Raw genomic sequence first — 25,601 nt, forward strand, 5'->3', positions numbered from 1 at the left:
GCTTCCAAGTCAACATCCAAACATAAAATCCCCGTCACAGGGATTTAATTAGTTGAGAGTTGAGATTTTAATTACATACTAATTAGGAGTATTTAACTATATATTTGAATAAACGTGTTGATAATGAAGCTACCAGACAGGGGTACGAGGGAAATGATGAATAGCCGAGGGGAATATGATTCATGAGGATAGGAATTAAAGGAGAAGAGCGGTAAAGTTAGGAAGGAGGTAGGAAAGGGAGTGAAACACTAAAACCAGGCTGCGGAATCACATGGAGAAGACCGACTTTTCGTCTACCTGCGGGCTGATTAGTTTTTGATTAGTCTCGAGTGTGTCATGCATCCAGTGGCGTAGTGGATGAGTCGTGGTGGGGAGCATTCCATTTTAATATTTTGGGCATCCCAATGGACCAATTCATCTCCTCTAATGCTCTTATTTATCACACCATTACTCTCCTATCATTATCCTTTTTTACCTCTTTCCTCGTCTCTTTCTGATGCTGCGTACGATCAAATTAATTAACAGTTTTAAAAAAAAACCTCCTATTTCTCTATTATAATTTGTGTCTGCTATTTTGGCTGCTAACATGATGGGCGCCAAACCTCATGCTTATCTACTACCGAGCAAGTCCAATATGTGTTTCGTCAACAAAGCGACCGATCCCCAAGGGGACAAAATCTTATCATCAGGCAGCTTAATAAAAGGAGGCCTTCCATAGCCCTTGAGATCCGCTTGATTCAATTAATAATTAGGACTGTGGCAAATTTATCCGCATGGCCGCGAGCTTGATGACCGATGGACGTCCACGTCACGTTCCGCTTATGCTTTCTACTGCGTTGCGCTTTAAACACCCTGCCTTTTCATGCTTAAAAGCATTCTTTTCTTAAAACACAGGCACGCCCACAAAATGGCATGCATATAGTTGACGAGGTCAACATTGCTTTATGATTATTATTATTATTATTATTATTGCATTAAAGGAGTGTATAGGAGTATCAACACCTTGCTTTCAGTAGCGCCTTAAAGAGAGTGTGCAAATACATATTTATGATACTCCCCCCCCGTTCTTTATTATAAGACAAATACTAATTTACGTTGATCAAAAAAACAGTTAAATTAGTTAAGGACAATTAATATGAAAAAGTATAATATTTTTTCCAACAATACCCCCATTAATAGGGAGAGAGTATGAGAGAGAATAATTAATTATTAAAGAAGAGAAGTGGGAGGGAGGAGAGTATGAGTGGGAGATAAAATAAATAGGGGTTAAATAGAAATCAATACAAAAAAATAGAGACAACTTTTAAGTGTCTCTTATATATTGGAACATGCCATAAGCATCAAATGTCTCTTATAATAAGGAACGGAGGGAGTATTTTAGTATACATGTTTAATACTTGTTTGATGACACTAGGATGGTGGAAATAGGAAATTAAGAGGAGGATTGGCGAACTTAATCACGTGGTTTAATGATACAACTATCATCAGTGATGTCATCAGATTAATTGAACCTGCAATGATATTTTCTTAAAAAATCAAAGGCGCAACTAGCGTGCAGTGCCCAATCAGAAGCTGAGCAATGCGCATATGGATCTAATCAGATAAATGCAATTCACGGAGGCAACAGATGAAGAAACACACGGGAAATAGTGAGAAAAGTTATTCATCAGTGCATGAGATGAAGTCATGGCTTACATAGGAATTAGGAATTAGGAATTGGGATTGGTTACTTCTTAGTATCTCATGATTGAACGCCCCAACACCCGATTCTGCGTCTCCTTTAACCACGCCCGCACATCGTATATATTTCCCAGAACTTCAACATCGGCGGTTCATTATTTAACATACTTGACCATTACGTGTACAAACAAATTTTGCTGTGCATTTGCTTGGGGAGATGCGAAGGAATTGTAGCCACGTGATGGTCACCTTTTATCCAGAATAAGATTCTTTTCCCCACAATTAAGTTAATTTCTTCGTGGACAACGAATTTCATTCTATGTACTGGACACTGGACAGGCATGTACAATATATTGGCGAAGGGCCTTAGCTTTTGCCGTGTGACGTGTTGGTGAGCAAGAACTGGGACTTCCTTTTTTTTTTTTTTGGGCCATTTTCATTGATCCCAAATTAGTCAATGAAATCCGCTGTTTTTCTATTAGTAAACAAACAACAACGAGAAGCACGTGATTTTTTTTCAAAGATTAATTGATGCTGAGTTTGACAATCCACCCGTGCGGTTATTCAAGCAGTTAATTAACAACATTAACGTGTAATAAATGCTCAGCCTGACTATCCACGTTCTGGTACTGTAATACAAGAAATTAGAAGACGGAAAAGAAGAGTGGGGCAGTGGGCTACTCTAATTTAAGCGATCGACAGTGACATCCCAGTTTGGACCCCATATGGAATCTTAGCTGCATGAGCTCGTTTTGCGTGTGATCATTGCTCAAGGTTTCAATTTGTTATCACTGTCTGAAAAGAAGTGAAGGGAAATTAAACAAGTCAGCCACGTTTATACACAGATACACACGGGGGCTCTGATACTGAATTATTGTGTCATATTTGTTAACTTACCTTATCAATTCGTATAATTTCACCTGGCGAATTCAAATCTATGTAACCCTATAGCTCATTGGTATCAATATGAAGAATGGTACAATTTATCTTTATTCCTAGGCAAGTAGATACTCTAAAACGCATATTAATTTCATAGACATTTGGAAAAGTGCTGGTGAATTTCAGATCTTTTTTTAGCCGCAATAAGGAGGAAAAAGTCGAAGCACTCGCTGATGGAAATAAAAAAAAAGTTTGTGGTGACTGGAGCTTGCTTGCCATTTTATTGCGGTGAGAAGATGGGGCGTTGACCGTTTCATGGCACTTGAAGAAACCAGGACGAAGCCCATATGCCATCGTGGGTTGGCATTTGGCAAAGCACCAATCCCATGTTTGGTTTAATCGAATCCACGTGTCTATAGATATGAAGTCATTGAAGGGCATGGCATAACTATGGCTATCAATCATGTAAGGGCTTTAAGCATAACAAAATTTACAACTTTCCAACCTCTGAATGTTCGAAACATGCGTCAGTATTTAGTAATGAGCACAAAAATTGATTTCTTGTCTCTCCAATCATAATTTGAAAACTACTCTTTTTTTTTGGCCATCAGGAAAATTACACTGATTTATAGTTCTATTAATAATATCATGACACCGAATATATATTCATTTTTATTTTCCAGCTAACGAAACCTGACTAAAAAAACTGTACTGTAAAGCATAAACTGTTTTCATGCCCTGATGGGCTGGCATCGTACTGATTACTGAATGTTGAATTTTGTTCTCTCCCCATCCCTTCTTACACGTCCACATCGGCCTTAAACCCCTCCTTCTTCCGGAAAACAAAACACAAAACGACCGCACGGAGCGCGAACTCTCTGAGAGTCGCTGCTCGCCATGGCCACGGCTGAGCAGCCTCCGAAGAAGCGGAAGTTATACGAGCCTCTGCCAGAATCACCACCTCTGCCACCGCCAATCTCCAAATCAATAGCCCCAGACTCACCCTCTCCCAAAACCCTAACCCCGCCCCACTCCTCTGTACCTCCGCCGGCAACTCCTCCATTGTCTCAGGAGCAGATTAACATCAGGCTCAGGAACAAAGATGAAATCCGGAATGTTTACGAATGCTACAAGCGGATTAAATTATGCTTGTCTCAAAAAGATGGCGCCCTCATCTCTGAACTTGAGCAAAGTTATCTCTCTCTCATTTCTGCTTCCAGAGGTCAGCACCTTTACTCTTTTGTCATATTCCTATCCACTGGCCTCAATAATCTGTTGATAATAATTTACGTGACAATTAGGATATAATAACGCATCTGATGGTAATTATTTTGCGTAAGCGGATTCATGCCGAGGATTCAACTGAAATATTATCCCTTTGGCTGTCCTTCAGAATTTGGACGGGTTGCTCCTATCCACATTTATTTGACTGCTCTCAGAATTCTATATATACTAATGGCAATAGTGAAAATTGCATTGATAAGTTAAAACATGCATTTATGACTCGCGACTGATTTGTCCTTTCGAGGGTGATGAATAATGTTGTTCGGAGAATGAATGTGGATGAGAAGTAGTCATAGTTGTAACTAGTCATGTTTTGTTATGATGGTTAGTTAGTTAGAATCTTAGCTGACTAACCTATTTAGCTTGTAATCTGACTCGAGAGGAGCTATGTGAATTGATGATGAGGTTCTGAATCTTAGCTAACTAACCAGCTGATGAGCAGTTAGAATCTTAGCTAACTAACAACCTATTTAGCTTGTAATGACTTGAGAGGAGCTGCATGACTTGATGATGAGGTTCTGCATTTCAAGTCCCCTTTTCCTATATTAATCTTTTTATTTCTATCCTTTTTTCTCTTCTCATATTTAGATAAATGCAAATGCCAACTTCACAGAAGGATAAGCATCTATCAGTCGACCATGAGGTTAATCTTGCCTTGTACATTAATTGAAGCATTATAGTTTAGCTGGTAATCTACCTGCCAATATACTACTCATTATAAAGTTCAATTTTTTATCAGTCTCTATTATCATCACATCCAATATCTACAGTATCGTACGTTATCAACTGTTCTGCATTAGCTGGGCAGAATTGAACAAATTTAAATAAGATTGCACCCTATGAACTATCTTTGGCTCATGTATGTTACTTCCTATACGGGAATTCTTTCTGCGACAAACAGATAGATAATAGATTCCGGAGCTTTACTACTTCGGTCAACATCATATTACTTGAAGCCGTTAAGTGGAGAAACAATGATGACAAATCACATCTATGTTCATTATTCAGCTTCCCCATATACAATGATAATTCACTTATTTTATGCCTGTATAATATCTAGCATTTTTGGGGTGTCCTTATTTTCTCATTCGAGGTCAAGTTGGTGGCAGAATGTTCAAGATACTTTAGGATTTTATCTTATTGGTTGACATCCATGTTCTATTACAGTACTATTTTATTACTAAATTTAGTGTTTAGTCTGCCACAAACTTTATTTGACTACCGCTAATTGAAAAAAGAATGATTCACATAATTTCCACTATGAAATTTCCTTATAATGGAAGTAAAACTTTGTTATTGTGACAGGTTGTATGAGTGTACAAAGAATTGTGGCTGATTTTATTCCTCGATATGCATGTCACTTTCCAACTGCCTTGGAAGCTGCTGCTAAAGGTGTTATTAATATGCATAATTGGAGTTTAACACTGATCAAGAGACGGGAAGATTATGATGGTATCGCATTTGAAACTGCTAAGGCCTGTATTTTGGGTCTGGTTGATATATGTTGCGCTGCTTCTCCAGTGACTCCAACACCATCTGTAAGTAGGGGAATTTGCTCTGCAGTTTTCCAAAATGTGATAACCTTTTTTGATGCATTATTTGGTGAAAAGGATATCTTTTGTATGGTTGATAAGAATTTCCTAAGGATGCAAGATTCTCCTGAGGTTTTTTCTGAGTTGAAGCAAAAGATTTTAGATGAAGACGAGCCTTCATTGGCTAAATTATCCAAGCTCTGTGCATTATCTGTGATTTGGATATTCTTCTCCTGCCCAAAGTATTTTCTTGCAGCTTGTTTGGAGCTTTTAGGCTCCAATGCAACCGAGGGAGCTTCTAAAGGAGGGAAGTATTTTGTGAGCCAGGTGACTAGGAGGCTTGATGAGGATGATGTGGTTCACCTTTTTGATAGAGCGAATGATGAACCTGAATCATGTGCAGGTTCTACAGGAACAAGTGTCAAAGGCAATGACATAGCAGAGGAGCTTTCAACTGCTAACTGTCATGTTTCTGAGGGTAGTGCATCTGTTCAAAATAGTTGCTTGCTCACGCTGGTAGTACCTCACCATTGTTGTCTTTGTGCGTAGATATTATGCAATTTGTTTTAAGTGAACTATAATATTTTAGTGGCAGTATATGTTTTATAGATTTGATACTGGTCAACAAGCTTTATGCTGTAAATGAAATCGTTTGCATGCCTTTAGACTTTTGGTCTATATTGTCATTATTTTGGGTCCAGATACAGATTATGCTTTGCTTAACGCACATTTCCCCTTTTCCCACTGGAGAACTGCATTTAGACAATCAGATCTTGCCATGTTCACAACTCAGGCTTAGACTTGTTTACCTTGTAGGAGTGTGATACCATGTTTATTAACACGTTAAGGAATCTGTTTTATACCAAAAACTCCTTTCTGAAAATTATGTTCAAGGTTTTTTACGCTTACTGTAATTGTGATCTTGCCATGTTCACAACTCAGGCTTAGAAGTTTTTACCTTGTAGGAGTGTGATACCATGCTTGTTAACACGTTAAGGAATCTGTTTTATACCAAAAACTCCTTTCTGAAAATTAGGTTCAAGGTTTTTTACACTTACTGTAATTGTGAAAACTGTTTAACCATTCCTGTAATTTTACTCAAAAAATCTGAAAGTTAGGTTCAAGGTTTTTTACACTTACTGTAATTGTGAAAACTGTTTAACCATTCCTGTAAACAAGGTTTAAAACTTGAATTTACTCAAAAAATATACTTACACTACCTGGCACTTTTTGCTGGGTCTGTTTTATGCAGGTTCTAGACAAGGATCCCTCGTTGAGGAGGTGGATGTTGTATAGGTGTAAGAAGTTATCTAATTCACTCAGTAATGCTTCATTGGAGATTACATCGGCAGTGCAGGGAATCCTTACAATTTTTGGGCAAGAAACATGTATGGAAGATTGTTTACTTGACAGCGATGAGGATAAACCTGATTCTATGAATTGCATGAATAGGAATCATGGGGTGCCTAAGGTCTCTGCGGAACATGAAAGCATTAGTGAATCATCTAGAAAAGCTAGCAATTTAAGAGTTTTTGTAAGTTCATCTGATGATGGATTTACAGATAAGGTTTCAGATAAATATGCAAGAGTTAATAACTCTGCAGTAAATCATGACTCTGAATCCGTATCAAAATTGGGACGTCATTTTGATAATGGAGTCTCAAGGCACATGGGCCTTGAGACAGGGACGCAGGGAGATCTGGCCCAAGTTAAATGTTCTGCACTGAGGGAGTCAGTAAGCAACCAGATGCCCTCACCTGCAATAAGAACATCAATAGAATTTAGGAGTAATGCTTTTGAAGGAAGAATCGACGTCCCAAATTTTGAGAAAAGTCAGGTTTCAAATATGGATTTCAATTTACCTCCATTGAGATCTTCTAGTGGAAGTGTTTGTAATATTCAGGCATCTCCTAAACATAAATTTGTGTCTTCAGTTGCTTCCACAAGAAGTCAAATCGTCTGGTGTTTCGATGGGGATCCTGTGTCTATGGATATTGTCTCTGCTTCAAAACAGCTCTGGGTAGGTTTTGCAGGGCTTGACCTGTCCGAAAATCATATTAGGTTTCAACTTGAGAGGTTTGGTCCAATTGAACAATTCTTTTTCTTTCCTATAAAAGGGTTTGCCTTGGTTGAATACAGAAACATCATTGATGCCATAAAAGGTCGTGAGTATTTGCCTGGAAGTTTTCCTTGCCGAGTTAAATTCATGGATATAGGATTTGGAACTAGAGGTTCTATGAATGGCGTTGCAGTTGGTTCTAGCTCACTGACCTACATTGGAAGTGTTTCCAGCCAATGGGTCAAGGATGAGATACTACATGAAACAAGAAAAGTCATCCATAAGGGTCCACTTATGGTTACTGATCTTAGCCAAGAGCGGGCATTACTCATGGAATTTGAAACTCCTGAAGAGGCTGCCTCAGTGATGTTGCATCTGAGACAATTCCGAAGGGAAAGAAGCAATCATTACCAACCTTTTGGCCCAAGGCCAGGTTTTGCTGCGATTGGAACTGCTCATATGGACGGTGCAAGACATGTGCCCGCACCTCCCCATCTTGACCTTAAAGCCAACATCCCAGCAAACTTGTCAAATGGTATCGCAGGATCTCCTCATTCTCGAACGTTGTCGGGGAGCCCTGCTGATAGCAGTCAAATGAGGTTGTCTGACTTGTCTTCCTTACTGGCATCATGGTGTGCAAAATAGAATAGTAATGAAAAATATAGTATGCCTTGATAATTTTGCAATTGCGAATGGTCATAATTTCTTAGATTTCAATCAGATACCATATGAAAGACGATTCATCACATAATTTCAAGAATCATCTCTCAAACAAGAAAAGTTATTTTCATTGAAGGTGGAAATTCGGTGAACATGATCTATGCAATTAGAAATTATCCATCAATGGCTTTGATGCACAGATTTGGTAAAAGTTGCCAGATGTTATGAAGTAAACTTGTTTCATGGAACTGTTAATTGATCTTGTATTTTATGTTGCGGCTGATGTTTCTTGCCTCTTCCAGTGGTTCTAAGATTTCTTTAACGAGTATTTGGATAATTTCACATAATATACATTGGGAAATAAAAATTTCTATCACGTTTGAATTAAAGGATGTTATGTCCTCGCCATAGCTTCTTGAAACAACAGAAATTATCTTTTTATGTGTACTCTAAGATGTATATATAGGTTATAATAATATTATAGATGTTAGTGTCACCGGGGAAAAAAAAAATTATAGATGTTATTGCTTCGGCAATGAAGAGCCATATCTCCGTACTTTCCATATATTTACACTAATTATAGCTTTTCAATCATCATCGTCGTCATTGACTTCATACTTCCAGCTTTGTATAATTACTGTTCTCCCATTTTTGTACAGCCAACATGGGATTAATGCTGCACCATTTTCAATTAAACCTGAAAACAACTCTTTGGAGCTTGTATCGCCTGGAGTAAAGTCAGAGAGTCAGGGTAGTGGCGCATGTGCTCCACCTATGTTTCAGTCAAACTGGAACTTCTCTTCTTCAAGGGAGATGCTGGAAGCTGGGGCAAGGAAGCCTGATGGTTATGACAACCTGCCAGCTGATCTTCATCAAGGAGGTAATATATTATGAAATTTCTGTCTGTATTTATTTGTTTGTTTATTTATTATCCTTTAAATGCCTACCACGTTTGTGAAGGAACTATATATTATTGGAATAATTAACTCAGCTATTTATTTGGTTTTTATGCACTGAACAATGCGCTTATCTTATGAAATCTGGCGCTGAGTTTGTCCTGCAACAGGCAATGTTCCACACATTCTCAATGCAACACAAGGGCCTCCTATCCCACCACCGCAACAAATTCAGTCATCTCCTTTCATTCGCCCTGTTTATGTTCCTCCAAATGGTCCATGGGATGCCCGGGGATTTAGTAATCATTTATCTGCCGAACAATACAAGACAGGATCATTGCCAAATAATTTTCATGGTAGTGCTGTTGTAACTCCTTTCATACCTGCTTCAGTCACTCCACTTGCTCAGATACAGGGAACTTCAGTTCCTCCTTACAACCAGCCGATCCCCCCACCAATTGTACCACTGCCTCCTTCATCCTTGCCACCCCCACCCCCACCTCCTCCACCTCTACCCCATACTCAACCACCCTCAGTTCCTCCACCACCTGGTTCTCCTCCACCCCCACCTCCACCGGTGCCTGTTCAGGAATTACCCAATACTGACAGTTCAGGAAAGTCTCCGCAATATCAATGGCAGGGAGTGCTTTGTAAAAGTGGAGTTAATTACTGTACAATATATGCATGTAGAGCAGATTCAAATATCTGCAAATATTCTAATGCCATTCCTGAGCCTTCTGAGTAAGACTACATCTTTTACTTCCTTATTGATCTGAATATATTTTGTTCGAAATATGAGCTGAAATTGCTGTTTCTGTGGTGTAGATGGCCTGCAAAATTAGATATGACTAAACGCACAGATCTTCGGCATGTAAGATCAACATTCGCTGGCACTCCGCAACACAGGGTGAGTTTAATAATAACCTTTGGTTGTGACTCCTCATGATATTTTGCTTATCTTTGTACTGTTGATTTATTTTTGATTCCGCGCTATTGAATTATATATGCATTGAAAGAGTTCATTCGCAGGTTTATGTATTGCTGTTTCATATATACATAAAATCTTCAGTGATGAGTAGTTTGAGCATAAAGATGGGTAAATGACAAGCAAAAGCAATTGGACTAGATAGAGTTTTCCTGCCTTGTAATCTGGTGTTTCTATTTAGCCATTCCCCTGCCCCCCCAAACCTGTATTTGTTCTGTCACTGCCTAAAGCTAATTAATTTTGACTGTTCTTGACATTTGTTTCAGAGGGAAGTTTGTCGTTTAATCCCGTCATCCACGAGTGACTACAAAGGGGTGTGTATTTTCTCTCTTGTTCTGTGCACCTAATTGATAGTTGGAATTAGTTTCATGTTGGAATAGAGCTGCAGTCTCTTGACTTCATATCTGCCGCTCAGTTTCAGGATTTTATATCTTACCTAAAGCAGAGGGATTGTGCGGGAGTTATTAAAATACCAGCTTCCAAGTCCTTGTGGGCGAGGCTTCTTTTTATACTCCCTCACATGCCTGAAACATGCTCTATGCTGTCTATTGCACCAGACCCCTCTGATTGCCTCATTGGATTGGTGTTGCCGAAAGAAACAAACTTCGAGTGGATATGATCGCTGTCATCATTCATAGGAGCACGGAGCAGAGTCCTCGTTGTATTTGTAATAATGTAAGCCGAAGGCACATGGCCCCCTCTGAAGAATGCAAATGCGCATTGCTTAACTTTCTCTTTCTGATTGATATTTTTGTTTTGTGAGAAAAAAGATGTGGAGGGAAAGCGGGAGAAAAAACGGCGGGTGGGGGTGTTTATGTAGATACAGTTCACTTTATGGCCATTTTTCCTACTCGGTCTGCTGTGTATAGGATTTTGCTCGTAGAAGGTATCCTGGGTAGTTAAGCTTGAGGCTGGATGTCCTGTATAAATGTAAACATCTTGTTTGATTCATGGAGGAATCATTTCAGTTACAACGCTGCTCCATTTCAGCTGCTAGTATTTGTTTGGAATCACAATTGAACACCTTACACATGATTTGAAGTAAACAAAATTTCACATGCTTACTTAGTATTCTATAAATCATGATTGAAAATTGATTTTGAAAAATTCTATCACCCTTTCAAACAAGCACTAGTTTGTAAGAGGTTTCTTGAAGCAATTGTATCAAGGAGGAAAGGAAAAAATATAAGATGGGATATTGCACCTTGAAACCATTATGACCGGGGGAAGCGCTGAAAAAAAGGTGCTATATATCGAAGATTTAGAGAGCTGGATAAAAATATCTGTAAGGAAAGTGGCCAGTGAAGGAGGAAAAATCAATTGGCTACTGTATAAACCCGGAAAATGGAGGGTAGTGTCTTGACGAAAAACAGGAGGCCCAGGCCTAACGTTTGCGCGGTGACAGGATGTGAAGAAAAACGTGGATCAAAAAGACCAATTAGTTGCTCTCGTTGAGAGTCGAACTCAAGACCTCCCGCTTACTAAACGGGTGCTCTAACCAACTGAGCTACGAGAGCTCGATCTTCTTCGTGAAATACTGTATTAAATAATTAATATTACTCTAACTCTTTTGGGACCAATCGTCACTATCAAGGAACTATTTTTCTAAATAATCTTGAGTTTCGACCCACATACCTTTTGAATACTATGTTTGTTCTCTCTTATTTGAACAGTAAAAGTTTATCAAAATGTACTAAAGCACGTATAGTGATCCCACCTTTTTCACGGAGCATAATCATAAATCTCCGCAATTCTTAGGGGCATTTTTTCCTTAGTCTTTTTTTAAGTAATATCTATTTGCACTCCATTGTTATAAGAGACATTCCCGGGACACATGCATGCCATTTGCCAAAAGGAATTTAGTAAATATTTATAAATTTAAAAATATGTGAATAAAAATGAAATTGAAAAAGGCTGAATTGGAGCGTATGAGGGGGAAACACATGGGCGAGGGATATGTGCGGTTCTTCTGCCCTCCATTTGCAATGTCGCATACATTCCACAACACTCGACCTTCGTTGAATTTTAAGGGTCGTCTCACTTGCCGCAATACAATAAATATATAATCATGAATCGGAAGTAGTATTGGATTCAGAATGAGCTCTTGTCCATGTTTCTCATGTCCCAGTTTGCACCATAGAGAACTTGTATTTCACAAGAATAGCTCATTACTGGAATTTATCACACTAAATACTATTATATCCGATCTTAATATAAAATTTAATTAGCTAATTTGAATAAATTAAGAAAATTAGTTAAGTTAGTTATTTGTAATAAATAACTGTTGTCTTTGTTAAAATATTCTTACTAATCTAGTGTATTAGTTAAAACTACTATTATTATAAAGGTTATCTTAAAAAATAGATAAATATGATAAACAAAGTGAATTGCGATCTTATATTTAGGGGGTGTTTAGGAAGTTATAAAAGTGTTTGTAGAAAGTACTTTTCGTAAATCGAAACAAATTCCTCTGCATATTTACTTTATAAACTGTAAAATTACTTTTAAAATCAAGGTTCCGTTTCTGTCCAAACAGTTCTTTAAACCAAAATAAAAGTTAAACAAATTCTTATACAAATATCAGAGGTAGTTTGATGTTGGCGGCAGATCAATGACTCTGGTGGGCAAAACAAAACAGTTTACAGTGAAAATATAAGCAGGATTTGCTGGCCAAAAAAAAATATAAGCAGGATTTGGATATAGGATTTGTTTTTTACCTCAAGATGCGGTAGGATATGCTGAAAAGTTTTGAAGATGCAAGTAATTAGTAGACGCAATTATTTGGTGATGAAAGGGGAGAAGGAAATTAGGTTAGGGAAATTTTCTTGAATTGACTTTAATCCATTCGAAAGAGAGGGAGGGGGTGGGGCGGGAGATTTATATGATGATCCCCTCAGGGGCGTGGCCTGACCTGTACTGATTCCCATGATTGATGGAAGCATGTGGCCAAATGTGAAACCTAATAATTCCACGTGGCATGTAATACAAGGCGCAAGTGTGAGCCGGATGCCCCACGCCACAGTAGCGAATCATTTTACCTGTACCGGGTGAGCCAGCCAGCAGGTTAAATAAAAACTTGCGAGCTTCCACACACTGGCTCCTCATCGAATGACGATCCTTCCACGCACGCGTTTAAAGAGAGCCCCCGCACCTGCTTGGCTTTTGGTCCGGTCAATATTCAATACGGGCACGTGTCACTCCACGCCGCGCCTCAAACCAAGCAATTATGTTCATTGTGTTCCTCAATTCTCATCAGTCCTCACAACACAACGCCTCTTCTCTCTCCCTCTCCCCCCTCTCCCTCTCCCTCTCTCTCTCTGACACTCGAATCTTGCCTGAACCACAACCTCCCCTCCACACCTCACCACGCAGCAGCTTACCACGATTTGACTTTTTGATCGCCAACCGTCGCCATGGGAACAGAGAGTCCGGCCAATTACACTTACTTGGGACGGAGTCTCAGCGAATTGAGTATCAACGATAATTCTTCCTCTGCTTTCAGCGACTGTAACAGTGATAGATCTGGTGAATTCCCCACTGCTTCTTCCCAGAGCCGCCGTCTTCTTATCGCCTGCGCTTCTGAGAATTCCGATGATTTTATTCGCCAGCTCGTCTCCGATCTCCATTCCACTTCTATTGACGAGCAAAAGCAGGCCGCCCTGGAGATCAGATTACTAGCCAAGAATAAACAAGAAAATCGCCTCAAAATCGCCGAAGCTGGAGCAATTAGGCCCTTAATCTCGCTTATATCTTCCCCCGACCTTCAGCTCCAAGAGTATGGCGTCACCGCGATTCTGAATCTTTCGTTATGCGACGAGAACAAAGACCTTATAGCTTCATCGGGAGCGATCAAACCTCTGGTTCGAGCTCTCAAGACAGGAACACCTGCGGCTAGAGAGAACGCGGCGTGCGCTCTGCTTCGTCTGTCGCAAGTGGAGGAGAATAAGATCGTAATTGGAAGGTCGGGAGCTATTCCAGCTCTGGTGAGTCTTTTAGAGAACGGGGGGTTCAGAGGGAAGAAAGACGCATCGACGGCGCTGTATTCGCTGTGTTCGGTGAAGGAGAACAAGATAAGAGCAGTACAAGCAGGAATCATGAGGGCGCTAGTGGAATTGATGGCGGATTTCGGATCAAACATGGTGGACAAGTCAGCGTACGTGTTGAGCGTGCTGGTATCGGTGCCGAAGGCGAGGACAGCATTAGTGGAAGAAGGAGGGATTCCGGTGCTGGTGGAAATAATAGAGGTGGGTTCACAGAGGCAAAAGGAAATCGCAGTGGTGATACTGTTGCAGATTTGCGAGGACAGCGTGGCTTATCGTACAATGGTTGCCCGCGAAGGAGCCATTCCTCCGTTGGTCGCATTGTCCCAATCCGGCACCAATCGGGCCAAACAGAAGGTCAGAATCACAAAATGTGACATATCACCCTCTGCTCTCATTCTCTACTTGACCTGTCACTGACGTGGCAGACCATTTTCATCCCATAAAAAATCATATAGGCAATCGAGTTGGAACATCATCTTCTGCCACTCCGGGTCCAATAATATAATTCCTCGCACGCTCCACCTTCCCTCTTCAATATTGAACTTTCATTAGATTGATTAGCCCCTAGCCGACTAGAAAACAAATAGGGAAAACACATCTTGATAAGAAGGGCCTTTCATTATTGTCATTCCATTAAAAGCGAGCCTATCTGCATGCTTACTTGATTTACCACTAGCTTAGGACTTGGCTTATGTCCACACATACAGCATGGACCTTATTATGGTCTTTGATGAAAATTAAGAACTGTTTCTGCTTTTAAAAATGATAGTATCCATTTTCTGTCGCTAATTGTTTGAGGAAATGCGAACAGGCGGAGACACTCATAGAGCTTCTACGGCAACCGAGATCCGGCAACGTCGCTGCTCGAACCTCGGAAGTGTCGGCATAAATCTCTCTGCCCCCATCATGTTCTGCCCAGCTCTGTGACTTTGTTGGACAACATTCCCCTGCCCCCCACCCCCTCAGGAAGAAAAAAAGAACAGAGGAATATTGTAAATATCGTTCCCAGGGAGAAATGTTTGTAAAATTAGTGCTAGAACTCATATGAGATTGTGGGCCAAGGGCCAAGGCGAAAAATCTTATTTATGCTGAGATAAGTTTTCCTTTTTAACATTTTTGTCGGCTCTTCTTAAGTTTTTGATCTAAATATTTTTTTTTAAAAAAGTGTTCCTATCAAAATCCCTTTTTTAATTAAGTGATGTCTAACAGTGATATTTCATTCATTTCAAACATGCAAAGGATCCGTATGATAAGAAAATGTCATTGTGAATTTTGAAAAGCCTCAGTAGTTATAGCCAAGGGGAATAAAAGTCTTGTTTACAACCCAGGAAAAAAATATTGTTTAGAATACTGAACGAGGAAAAGAAGGCGCCGGAAGGAACGGCGGCAAAGAGAGAGTGATTAGTGCAGCTGGGTGGCTTTGGTTTCAAAAAGAATTGAGGCTGTGATGTTCAACACTGTCCACATGGATGGAGTAGAAGAGTAGCAATTTGAAAAGGAGAGGTAGGCAACTCATGGTTGTTGGGTAGCGTTTCCTTTAGATTTTTGATTTTTCTTCCTCTTGGGCTGGAAACTGAAACAGCTAAACTAGGTATACATCTGACACGTGTAGTGGATTCCGTTATTCGATGAGCCGTTAGTCGTTGGGTCGCATCATGACTAGGATCGTTGTCGGCGGCTCTGGGTCCCTCGCCTCACGTCTGGTGGACTAATCCTTATATGCTCCTCACTGGGACTATTTTACTCTGCTTTTTTTTTTTTTTCGGTGAAGACTATTTTACTCTGCTTTCTTCGTTCATTCTTCGTCACTTGGCATTATCAGGCGCCACTTCCTTCACTTTCACTAATCAAATCACTTTATCTTTTTAATTTCTTCACAATTACAGTTCACTATTAACAATTCATTATGGACCTTCCATCCGTCGGTGGCATCATGCTTCCCCACCTGTGCTGAGCATCGGGGGGAAAAAGAACCACTCCGCATAACACGAATCTCTCTGTATAGTTGTGAATGTGTAACAACTTATTTTTTTTGGGAAGCTCCGAAGCTGAGGACAGGTGAAGGCATCAAATCAATTGCTTTGAACTAGAAAAGCAACCAATGGTCGTAGTTATTAATAGACAAATAAAATTGATTGGTGGCTTACTGGCATTGAAGATGCATCATTCCTTTCTTTATTGATGTGTAAACTCATACCGCTGTGCCACTAAATCTGTATAGTTGTGCTATGGACAGCGGGAGTATAAGAACACGTGTGAATATTTCACCCAAAAAAAAAAAAAGAACATATGTGAATATCTTTAATTTTCACCGTAAATAACTTTTCTGAATTTATAACCTTTACCGGCACTTATTAACCTTTATTTTCTTGTCTTTTCTCTCTGGTGTATAAATTTGGAAGTGTTTTGTTTAATTTCTTAATCAATGAGAAGTACAAATTCCCTAATTATTCCACAGAGAATTACTTGTTTTAATTTGGAAATGAATTTTACTGTGAGGAAAGGGGGAAGTTCGTCCTTCCTTCCTTCCGCCAAGCAGAAGTTAGTCAGTTGATTGCAGTTTATGTTTTTTTGTATAATAATCACAAATCAGTCAGAACTTTGGACGAATTCGGCACTGTCAGCAAACAGACTGCAAATCAAACAAGGAGGCAGAAGAAGCAGGCATCTGGCTGTGGGCAGGGGCCAGCCCCTACCGTGAAAACCCAAACGACAAATGTTTTTGCCTGACGAAAGGCCTGAAAAAAATAACTTAGATGGGGATGTTTCAACGGTCCAATCCACGATGTGCCAAAAAACAAGGTTTTTGAAGATCTGGGTAGAAAAGCCCAATGTGACACGAGGCCTGGAAACTACAGAGTAAGCGGGGGTTAATATATAGATGAAGATTTTCTTTTGACCAGCAGTATATAGATGAAGATCATGTATATTGTGACCAAATCACTAGTCGGAATGGCATCAAATACCAACCTAAAAGGGGCAACTTTTTGTCACTTCATTAATCACTGATTAGTTCATGCATATTGAAGAGACGTATAACACTAATTGGTTGGATTGAAGTTAACTTGGGCTATGGCAGCATGGTTGATTCGCCTTTGTGTAGCTAAATCTCAATTTATTTATAGAAGGCAAGACAGTGAAGGAGGTTGCGCGTAATTATATGTTGAAGACTTTGATTGTCAGAATGGAAAAGCTGGGTTTCAAGCAGTTGCGCAGCATTGGCCTGGTTCTCCCCTCCATGTAAGTAATTGTTGCCAGTGCCATAAAATATTTGTGTTGACCAGCGCAGAGTAAACACATGTTTAGCCTCTCTGCTTTTTATTCGATTTTTTTAATCATGGCTGGTTCTTGTAATTAACCCCATATTTGGTACGAGAGAATTAAAAAAGATAAATAAAAAAAATTAATGAGTTTGATTTAAGAAATTAGATAAATGGGATTATAAAATTTTGATATAAAAAAGATGTAAAACAAAAGAGCAAGTAAAATTAATTAAAAACTTGTAACCATGCTTATTAACTCAAACTTGTTTAAATCGAACTTATTAAAAATTTATCTCCCTCCATCTTTCTTTTATTTTCCTCCCACCAAACAGATCCATAGCCAGACTTTTTCATTAATTAGCAAGAAAGCTCTCGAGGAAGAAAATGAAGTAACCTGAAATGAATTGCGCCCAACCGAATCAATTTTTGATGCAGCCGCTGCAATAGGATTATTTATATTAAAAATCTCAAAGACATAGGGTCAATTTGTTAATAGATACGCTGGTCAAAAAAAATTTGTTAATAGATACTATTGTTCATCAAATCAATTTTAATACTGCTAAATATCATCCCCAAAAAAGTTTCTAAAGGCGTAAGCACAAATATCTCCTCCCCAGATTGTACGCAAGGCCAGGGCCCATCAGATGGGACACTGTGTCTCAGAGACATATGATTAGACCGGCGGGAAATTAGATTAATTCACAGTATGATATGAAAACTAACACAGTAAAAAATATTATGTCAGGAAAAGGGCAAAACCTAAAATAGTTAACACCATCTAATGAAGTGGCAAAAGCCAAAACATTGCTGGCGCTAGAGTTTGATGAGTGGAAGCACAATCTATGAGGGGGCAAAGAGAGGACAAAGAAACACTGAGATTGCCGTACGAGAGTCATGTCACACAAATTAAAATCATTTCCTCTGCCTTTCAGTTGTCCCCCCTCATTCAGATAAACCCATGAGAGATGCTACCTGCCATAAACCACAATGACACACTAAAAGCTAATTTTAATTTTACTAAAAAGGAAGGAAGAAAGCCCAGAAAGAAAATGGAAAATGCAGTAAATTCCTGAGGACTTTATATCATGTGAGGATCACGCGTCGATCCTTATCCCACATCTTCGTATCAAAGCCCACATATTATTCGCCAGGTGTCCCGCCTTGGAGCTCGTTTTACCACTTCTTCCTGGACCTCTAGCTTCCGGGCCAGTACCTATGCTACGAAAAAGCAAAGACTAAGAACACGCGCCTCCATGTCCACGCGCTACTGCGCGAGGGCTATCTCGAGCTGTCGAGCGAAGTAGGTGGGAGCACTCAAATGAGGAAGGTGTCCCTCCGTCTCCAACCACCGCACCGTGCTCCGATCACCCAGCTGTTCCTTCATGTAATTTGCCACTGATGACGGCACCGAGAGGTCTTTAGTCGTCTGCATAATACAGCAAGGTACTTTCACCAACCCTAGAATTCCTCTCAAATCGCTGTTAAACACGGTTCGCGACACGAACAGTGATATATCGGGCCTCATGTTGAACAAAGTCCTGGTGAATTCTCGGACCGCCTCCGGAGCGTCTGCTCCGACAGATAATGGAGCAAATCCGTTGACCCACGCTTCGTAGTTGGCTTCCATAGCCAAGAACACTTGCTCAATTTCATCCTGCTCGAATCCTCCGTGATAGTCCACGTCGTTCAAAAATCTGAAAGAAAAACGTGAAGTCGAGAGCGAATTCGAGGAACGCCGTTGGGAATTAAATATAGTTGAGCCGGCGAGAAGCAGATTCGGGATTGAATTGATTTTACCTGGGAGAAGCGCCGATGAGGACGAGCTTACTGAAGAGGTTGGGTCGGCGAATGGCGGCTAAGATTCCAATCATGGCGGACATAGAGTGACCGACGTAAGCACAGCGTTGAACTCGGAGGGCGTCGAGAATGCCGAGCAAGTCGTCGACGTAGGCGTCGAGAGTGGTATATCGGTGGAAATCAAAGTAATCGGGATTGACGCTGCCGGCACAGACGAGGTCATAGAGAATGACGGTGTAGCGGCGAGTAAAGTAAGGGAGAATACGCTGCCAGGCGGATTGGTCGGTGCCGATGCCGTGAGCCAGGACGAGGATTTGGTCGCCGGAGCCTTCCACGCGGACATTGAGCGCGTCAAGGATGAAGTGGCCCATGTGCTTCTGCCTCCTTCGGGAACTCGAGAGCCTGATGTGTATGGCTTTGAGAGGAGAGGGGTGACTCCTCCTGGGACTGAGTCAGTCGTTCGGAAGAGATGATCGGTGTTGGGGTTGGGCTCTCCGCTATCAGACTCTGCCTTTTCACTTTCGGTTATCTTCGTTATTGGCAGGCTGTTTATTTATAGCTGCCCACTTGCCATCTTGCTAATAAGTTATGGGGTTTTTTTAATATATTTATTAGATTATTAGATTTTACTATAAAAACGATAAGCTGGTAATAAGAAACTACTTTTATTACAGTGCATATGAGTTGCCACGGATTGGGGTTGGACTTGGATTTGGGTGAGAACGTAGGCAAATGAAAAATAAAAAATGACGTGACAGGGAACGTTACGGGGGTCCAAAAGAGAGGATTAGCCTCGGAATTGTAGTTTTCTGATCTGAGAATGGTTCCATTTTCGACACTAGCAAAGGCAATGCGTGGGCACGATATCTACATGTGCATAGTAATCACCATCATCCGCTGATTTGTTTAAAATTTTTTATAAGTAATTTTTTAATTATGAATTACAGAATTTTATATGAAATTTTTTTTGCCTTGAACCCTCAACTTATATAGAAGTACTTATAAATAATGCTGCTTATTCAGCTAACATACTTAAGTGGCGGAGCCTACTTCCACCTTATTGTGTTTCCGATCCCGATGGTGATGGACTGATGGCGCCCTATCCATCATCACCTATCCTTCCAAAAGCTAATAAAGCACTCTCAAGGGGAAGAGCCAGCACCCATATTCCATTCCATGCATAACTAACTTTTCACTTTTTCTTTATCTCCATTTCCTGCATTTTAGCTGTGACCCTGCGTCCTCCACCTATCCTTAATCTAAATTAACTGAAATTCAACATGCCTGTAGAAATCAGGCAATTTACTCAGAAAACGCGAATCTTGTCCTAATTAATGCTAAGTTTTTTCTAAATGACCACAATTTAAACAAACATTCCTCCCTAAAGAAAGAAACACTGGCGTGTCATAAATTCACACGGATGGGATTCACCCGTCAAGAGTAGAACCTGCAAACTGTGGTGCTGGGCGCTATTGACAGTGAATATTAAATACACACTTTAGTTACACAAATTATTTGACCCAGAAAAAATCAAACTATGATTAAGTTTGCACTTGTGCACCAAACATATGAGCAGGAATATCTTTTTAATAAAGATAGTTGCCTTATAAGGATATAAAAATAAAGTATTCAGAATACAAATTCAAGAAGAGGATTCTGTGGAGAGGACCCTCTTGTGAACAAGGAAATATCATGAGAAACTAGGAAAAAAATGGTAAAAAAAAAAAACTCTGGATAGAACTGGAGATATTGGAAGCAACGCCATTACATGAGCAGGGATTTTGAATGCGGTAAATAAGAAATTAGTTTTATTTTATTTTTAATAAATTCACGAAACAAATACGAAAGAAAAGGGATGGCGCTTGGATATCGAAATGGGAAGACATGTTATTCTTGAAAGGGAAAGAGTTGAAGGGGAATTCCATTCTACGACTTTGATGGGGATGCCCTATAGGATTAGGTTGCATATGAGGCCTCTTATTAGCCTACGAACACATTCTAAAAAAATTTAAAACACCACTATGCATTCAACCTGTATTATGATATTCTTCGGCCAAAAAAATTATATTATAATACAGTGTTAAAGCCTGACTCATAAAAAAGAGGTGATATCCAAGGCTAATACAGCCCATCAGATAGATTCTCAGCCAAGCATTTTTTTGGTATTATCCGTTTATTTTTCTGCTTGACCGAAACTTTCCAACGACGCATGCAAATTTATATTTAGCTTGGCATAAATTTATATACTTTAAGGGTCCGTGTTTCACTAAGAGTTAAACTAATCATTTAGAATAGCATACCCTACTTAGAATATATAAATATTCATATATATATATTTCGGTTCTAAATATAATATCTATTTTATACTGTAAATTATATAAATAAATTACATATAATCTAATAAAAAATAGTTAATGAAGTACACATGTGATGTGCAATTATTTTTTCTTAAACACAAGATTGAAAAAAATAAAATCAAACCTAGTCAGCATATCACAATCTCTAGACCCGACGAGTCAGAGAACTAGTTTATGGATTTATTGGTTCGGCTCACTTAATTGGGCTGGGTTTTCATATCATAAATCAGGAATTTGAATTAATTTTTATCGGCGGATGGTAGAGTTTTTTTATATAAAAAAAAAAGCCTCGTTTTTTTGAGCGTGTAGCGATGGGAAGACTCAATTTCTCTAATTAATGCAACCCCAATGTGTCCGCTGCCCTATTTTCCCCGGATAAAGGTTACTTCCTCCTTCTTTTATTACAAGATTTTAAAACTATATTGGACTGTATAAAAAAACAGTTAAAATTAGTTAAAAATAATTAATATATAATAAATATAATTTTTTTCTAAATATATCTTTATATATAAATAGGTAAACGTGAGAGAGTAATAGTATGATAAATGAGGAAAGGAAATATATTAAATGCATTAAAGTGGGAATAAAATAGATAATAAAATATTAAATGTTTAGATAAACTCAAAAATAATCTTATAAAAAGGGACAGAAAGAGTATAATTGAAAAAGCAGAGGCCAGAGATGATGGAATCATGCGATTAAGCTTTTTTTTTTTTTTTTTTACATTTTAAAAGTAGGCATGTGAATTGTCGTCTAAGTTTCCTTTTTTTTTTTTTTGGGAAAAACAAATAAAGAGTTTCGCATTCACAGCCGCCGGCGGCCAAGGCATCAGCCATCAGGTCGTCTGGTAATTATAAATTATTTATGACCTTAAATTGTTCAGTTTATAAAAGTGAGATGTAGCATTTAAGATCTTGTAAAAAATTATCTATTTTTTTTGTCATGACTCAGACATTTATTATTATTTTTTTAAGACTGGAATTTATAACCTCGTGTTAAAAAAAAACTTAAGAAAATATTTGGTGTTAGTTGACTAATTACATATGACAAAATAATATGAGATTTGATTTTTGTTTTATTTTAAAAGTCACATCCAATTAGGTTGATTTTTGGATGCAAGTTACTTAACTGTTTTTACTTTTTACTGTCGGGCTGAGAATAAAAAATTGTTAAAGCTTCAGAGGGAGCCAATTATTTGTACGGCTGTAAAATAAATGCACGCACGGAAATATCGCATGAAGATGGTATTTCTTTTTTCTTGATGAAAGGAGTCATGACATGCCAAAGTTGGTGGTCGTGGTTGACTGATATGAGATTCGAATGCTACATATTGATTATTTATATATTATCCTCGTTGCCTACTTGGCCCAATTATGGTCCCCCACGGGCACAATGAACTGGGTGAACAGATGTTTCACTGTGACTTTAATAGTTTATCTCAATCGCTCTCTTTGGGTTAAACTGTAATTTACCCTTCATGCGCATAAAAGAATTTATAATACATAAAATAGTAGAAAAGAATAATATGCTATCTATTATTCTAATTGTAAGACTTTATTTATACTCTACAAACAAAGTACTCCTCCGATCCTAATTATAAGACCCAATTGACTTATTTGAGGAGATTAAGGAAGTAAGTTAAGTTGGTTATTTATAATAAATAAGTGTTGTCATTCCTAAAATATCCTTACTAATTAAATATATTGGCTAAAACTATCATTATTAGAAGGATTATCTTGGAAAAAAATACATAAATATAAGAGACAGAATGGATTGGGTCTTATAATTAGGACCAAATAAAAAGTCAAATTGGATCTTATAATAAGGATCGGAGGAGTATTATAAATAAGACAGGAGATAGTAATAAACTAAGATCAAGAAAAACAAAAACAAAAAGTAATCGCTTTTTTTTTTTTTTTTCAAAGCACAGATGTTTAGTTTAGATAATTTGAAAGGAATTTTACTTAGGTATGACATGGACATATGGTCATGAATATTATCTTGAAACCAATCAGGACTTTATATCCCAATATCATCAAACGTTTTCCTTAAGTTTTTCTTGAGAGTAATGTTATGAGTTTGAATTCTCTTTATCATCTCCGATTGTTAATATGAGAGTTACTTAACTAATTTGATTATATTAAAAATTTTAATTAAGTTAGTTATTAGTAACAAGAATTAGTTAATTTTCTTAAAATACTTATTGTGACCATGACTAACTCTAGATGAAAATCTCCTTAATATGTGTGGTGAACAGCAATATTTCAGATGATAAATTATAAATATAAAAAGTAAAATAGACTGATGTCTCGTATTTAAAACTAAATTTAAATTGATGAAGCAATATAACAGTGGGGATTTAATAATAAGCGGCGGTTTCTGAAGGCGAAAAAAGAGAAGAGAAGAAAAAGATGATATGGTAAAGTTGTTGAATAGGTATGAGTAGGGAGGAGAAATAATGGGAGGGAATTTGGACACAATGATGAAGTCCACTGGAAAACGTTGCGAAGTGCATTGTTTTTCCAGTGTTATGAATGCGTAGAGTGCAGATTCTCCCACTCTGCTGCTGCCCCTCTACCTCTGAAACTTGCATTCAAGCCAACAAAGCTGCAAATGCGAAGAGGGAACCGGGGCCGGGGGTGGGGGAATGAACTGCGATTACTTTTGCGGATGGCACGCCTCAATCCGCCAAACGCCCACTTCTGACAGCAACAGGCTTTGGGTAGGCGAGGCACGCTTTTCACTTCAACTTTTACCTTTTATGTACTTGCGTCGCTCCCGCCTTGTTATTTCCCTGCCCCCCTCTCCCAGTGAAACATCGCCACAGCCTCACCTTCTTGCCTCCCACTACCAACAGTTCAGCCTGCCTACCTTTCCTTTTTATCCTGTTTGGTCTCCGATTCTAACTCACTTCATTCCTCCGGTACATGATTTATCCTGTACCCAGAAAAATGCATGGCTTATCATTTTAAAATAAAAAGGTCTCATTATCTTCAGCTTCGACTTGGGCTTGGCCAACTGGGCAGCCCTAACTGTATCGGGTTTCTTTGTGCCCCCTGATGGGGCCATCTTCCCATCCCGTTCTTTTGGGCCAAGAGGGATATGAGGACCACGGTTAACGTAGTTGATGCGCCCTTTCCGGCTCAAGAGTCCAAGAAAGGCACACGGTTCGGTCTACTTGGAACACGTGAAGCCTATTAGCCTAGAATGATGGGCAAGCTTTGTATCGAAAAGACATAAAAAGAATAGCGGGCGAGCTTCACCTGGGTCCCCATGCACGCGTAACGCTAACAGCGTGTCAGCTGCTAATAGGCCGTCCATACGGAAGCTAATTGTGATATTTCATCCATGCATTTTTGACAAATTGTACTTATCTCCATGCTGTATCCAATTATCAGACCAAAGTTAATAAATCTCGTTGGATTTCTTTAAAACAATTTTTCTATTGCCCAGCATTTACCAAGTTAGGGTTTGGGCCTGGGTCTCACGGCCTTATTTAAAGATAACCACGTTCTTTTTACCTAACCACCATTCTGTAAGCTCTTTGAAATCATTGGATTACGGCAATTAAGGTGGTTACAAATAAACATTCCTCCTGTCCTTAATATAAGACCCATTTAACTAACTTGATTAGATTAAGGAAGTTAGGTAAGTTAGTTAATTATAAGAAAGCTGACACATTTTTCCTAAAACACCATAATGATCTTTCTTAATACCCCCTCTCCCTCTTCTACTTGATTATGGTTAAGGGATATCCATAGGGGTAATTTAGAGAAAATTAATAAATATGATAAATGGGTCTTATATTTAGGACCAAAACCAACTTAAGAATTGGGTCATATATTAAGGACCGGAAGAGTATTTATTAGTAGCTATTGGGTTCGACAGTAACCATGCTCTAAGCTGAAAATCATCGTAGTCAACACAAAATTAAATATGATCTCAATAATTGTTAACTAAAGATATTGCAAAAAAAAAAAAAAATCGACCTCCATTCCTACCGGAGTCCTGCTAACTCAACCTGGGATAGGTAGGCGGTGCATGTTGAATTATTAGTCAATAAAAAAAGTTCTACCGTCTCGAAAATAATAACAAGAGAAGATCAGATTTTAAAATGTTACTATACAAACAAAAAAAGAGAAAAAAATCAATTTTTATTTATTCAC

The 25,601-nt window shown here is 38.8% G+C and overlaps 3 protein-coding genes and 1 non-coding gene across 5 annotated transcripts; 2 read left to right on the top strand and 2 right to left on the bottom strand.

Annotated features, from left to right (window-relative positions):
- The first annotated feature begins 3,346 nt into the window (after positions 1-3,346).
- Positions 3,347-10,991, top strand: LOC114751590 (uncharacterized). Of its 2 annotated transcripts, XM_028940251.1 has the most exons (9): positions 3,701-3,781; positions 4,432-4,531; positions 5,149-5,891; positions 6,628-8,033; positions 8,754-8,974; positions 9,161-9,731; positions 9,816-9,897; positions 10,242-10,289; positions 10,391-10,991. In XM_028940251.1, exons 3-9 carry the CDS (start codon positions 5,154-5,156, stop codon positions 10,592-10,594), a joined length of 3,270 nt encoding a protein of 1,089 aa, XP_028796084.1. In that variant the 5' UTR covers positions 3,701-3,781; positions 4,432-4,531; positions 5,149-5,153; the 3' UTR covers positions 10,595-10,991. The 2 variants fall into 2 exon arrangements, with proteins under 2 accessions (XP_028796083.1, XP_028796084.1); XM_028940250.1 differs by lacking the exon at positions 4,432-4,531 and having other exon boundaries at positions 3,347-3,781.
- A 427-nt stretch (positions 10,992-11,418) lies between these two features.
- TRNAT-AGU (transfer RNA threonine (anticodon AGU)) lies at positions 11,419-11,492 on the bottom strand. Its single transcript has one exon. It is a non-coding gene; the product is annotated as a tRNA-Thr (tRNA).
- A 1,624-nt stretch (positions 11,493-13,116) lies between these two features.
- Positions 13,117-15,133, top strand: LOC114751564 (U-box domain-containing protein 4-like). The gene is made up of 2 exons (XM_028940218.1): positions 13,117-14,372; positions 14,830-15,133. Exons 1-2 carry the CDS (start codon positions 13,389-13,391, stop codon positions 14,905-14,907), a joined length of 1,062 nt encoding a protein of 353 aa, XP_028796051.1. The 5' UTR covers positions 13,117-13,388; the 3' UTR covers positions 14,908-15,133.
- Positions 15,134-17,954: 2,821 nt separating this feature from the next.
- Positions 17,955-19,675, bottom strand: LOC114751563 (strigolactone esterase RMS3). Its single transcript, XM_028940217.1, has 2 exons — positions 19,079-19,675; positions 17,955-18,975 (listed from the first exon to the last, which is right to left on the bottom strand). Exons 1-2 carry the CDS (start codon positions 19,447-19,449, stop codon positions 18,546-18,548), a joined length of 801 nt encoding a protein of 266 aa, XP_028796050.1. The 5' UTR covers positions 19,450-19,675; the 3' UTR covers positions 17,955-18,545.
- Positions 19,676-25,601: the final 5,926 nt, after the last annotated feature.

The sequence above is a fragment of the Neltuma alba genome, unplaced genomic scaffold, assembly GCF_004799145.2.
Source record: "Neltuma alba isolate B1F8T4 unplaced genomic scaffold, ASM479914v2 tig00006987_pilon, whole genome shotgun sequence".
Lineage (NCBI taxonomy): Eukaryota > Viridiplantae > Streptophyta > Magnoliopsida > Fabales > Fabaceae > Neltuma > Neltuma alba.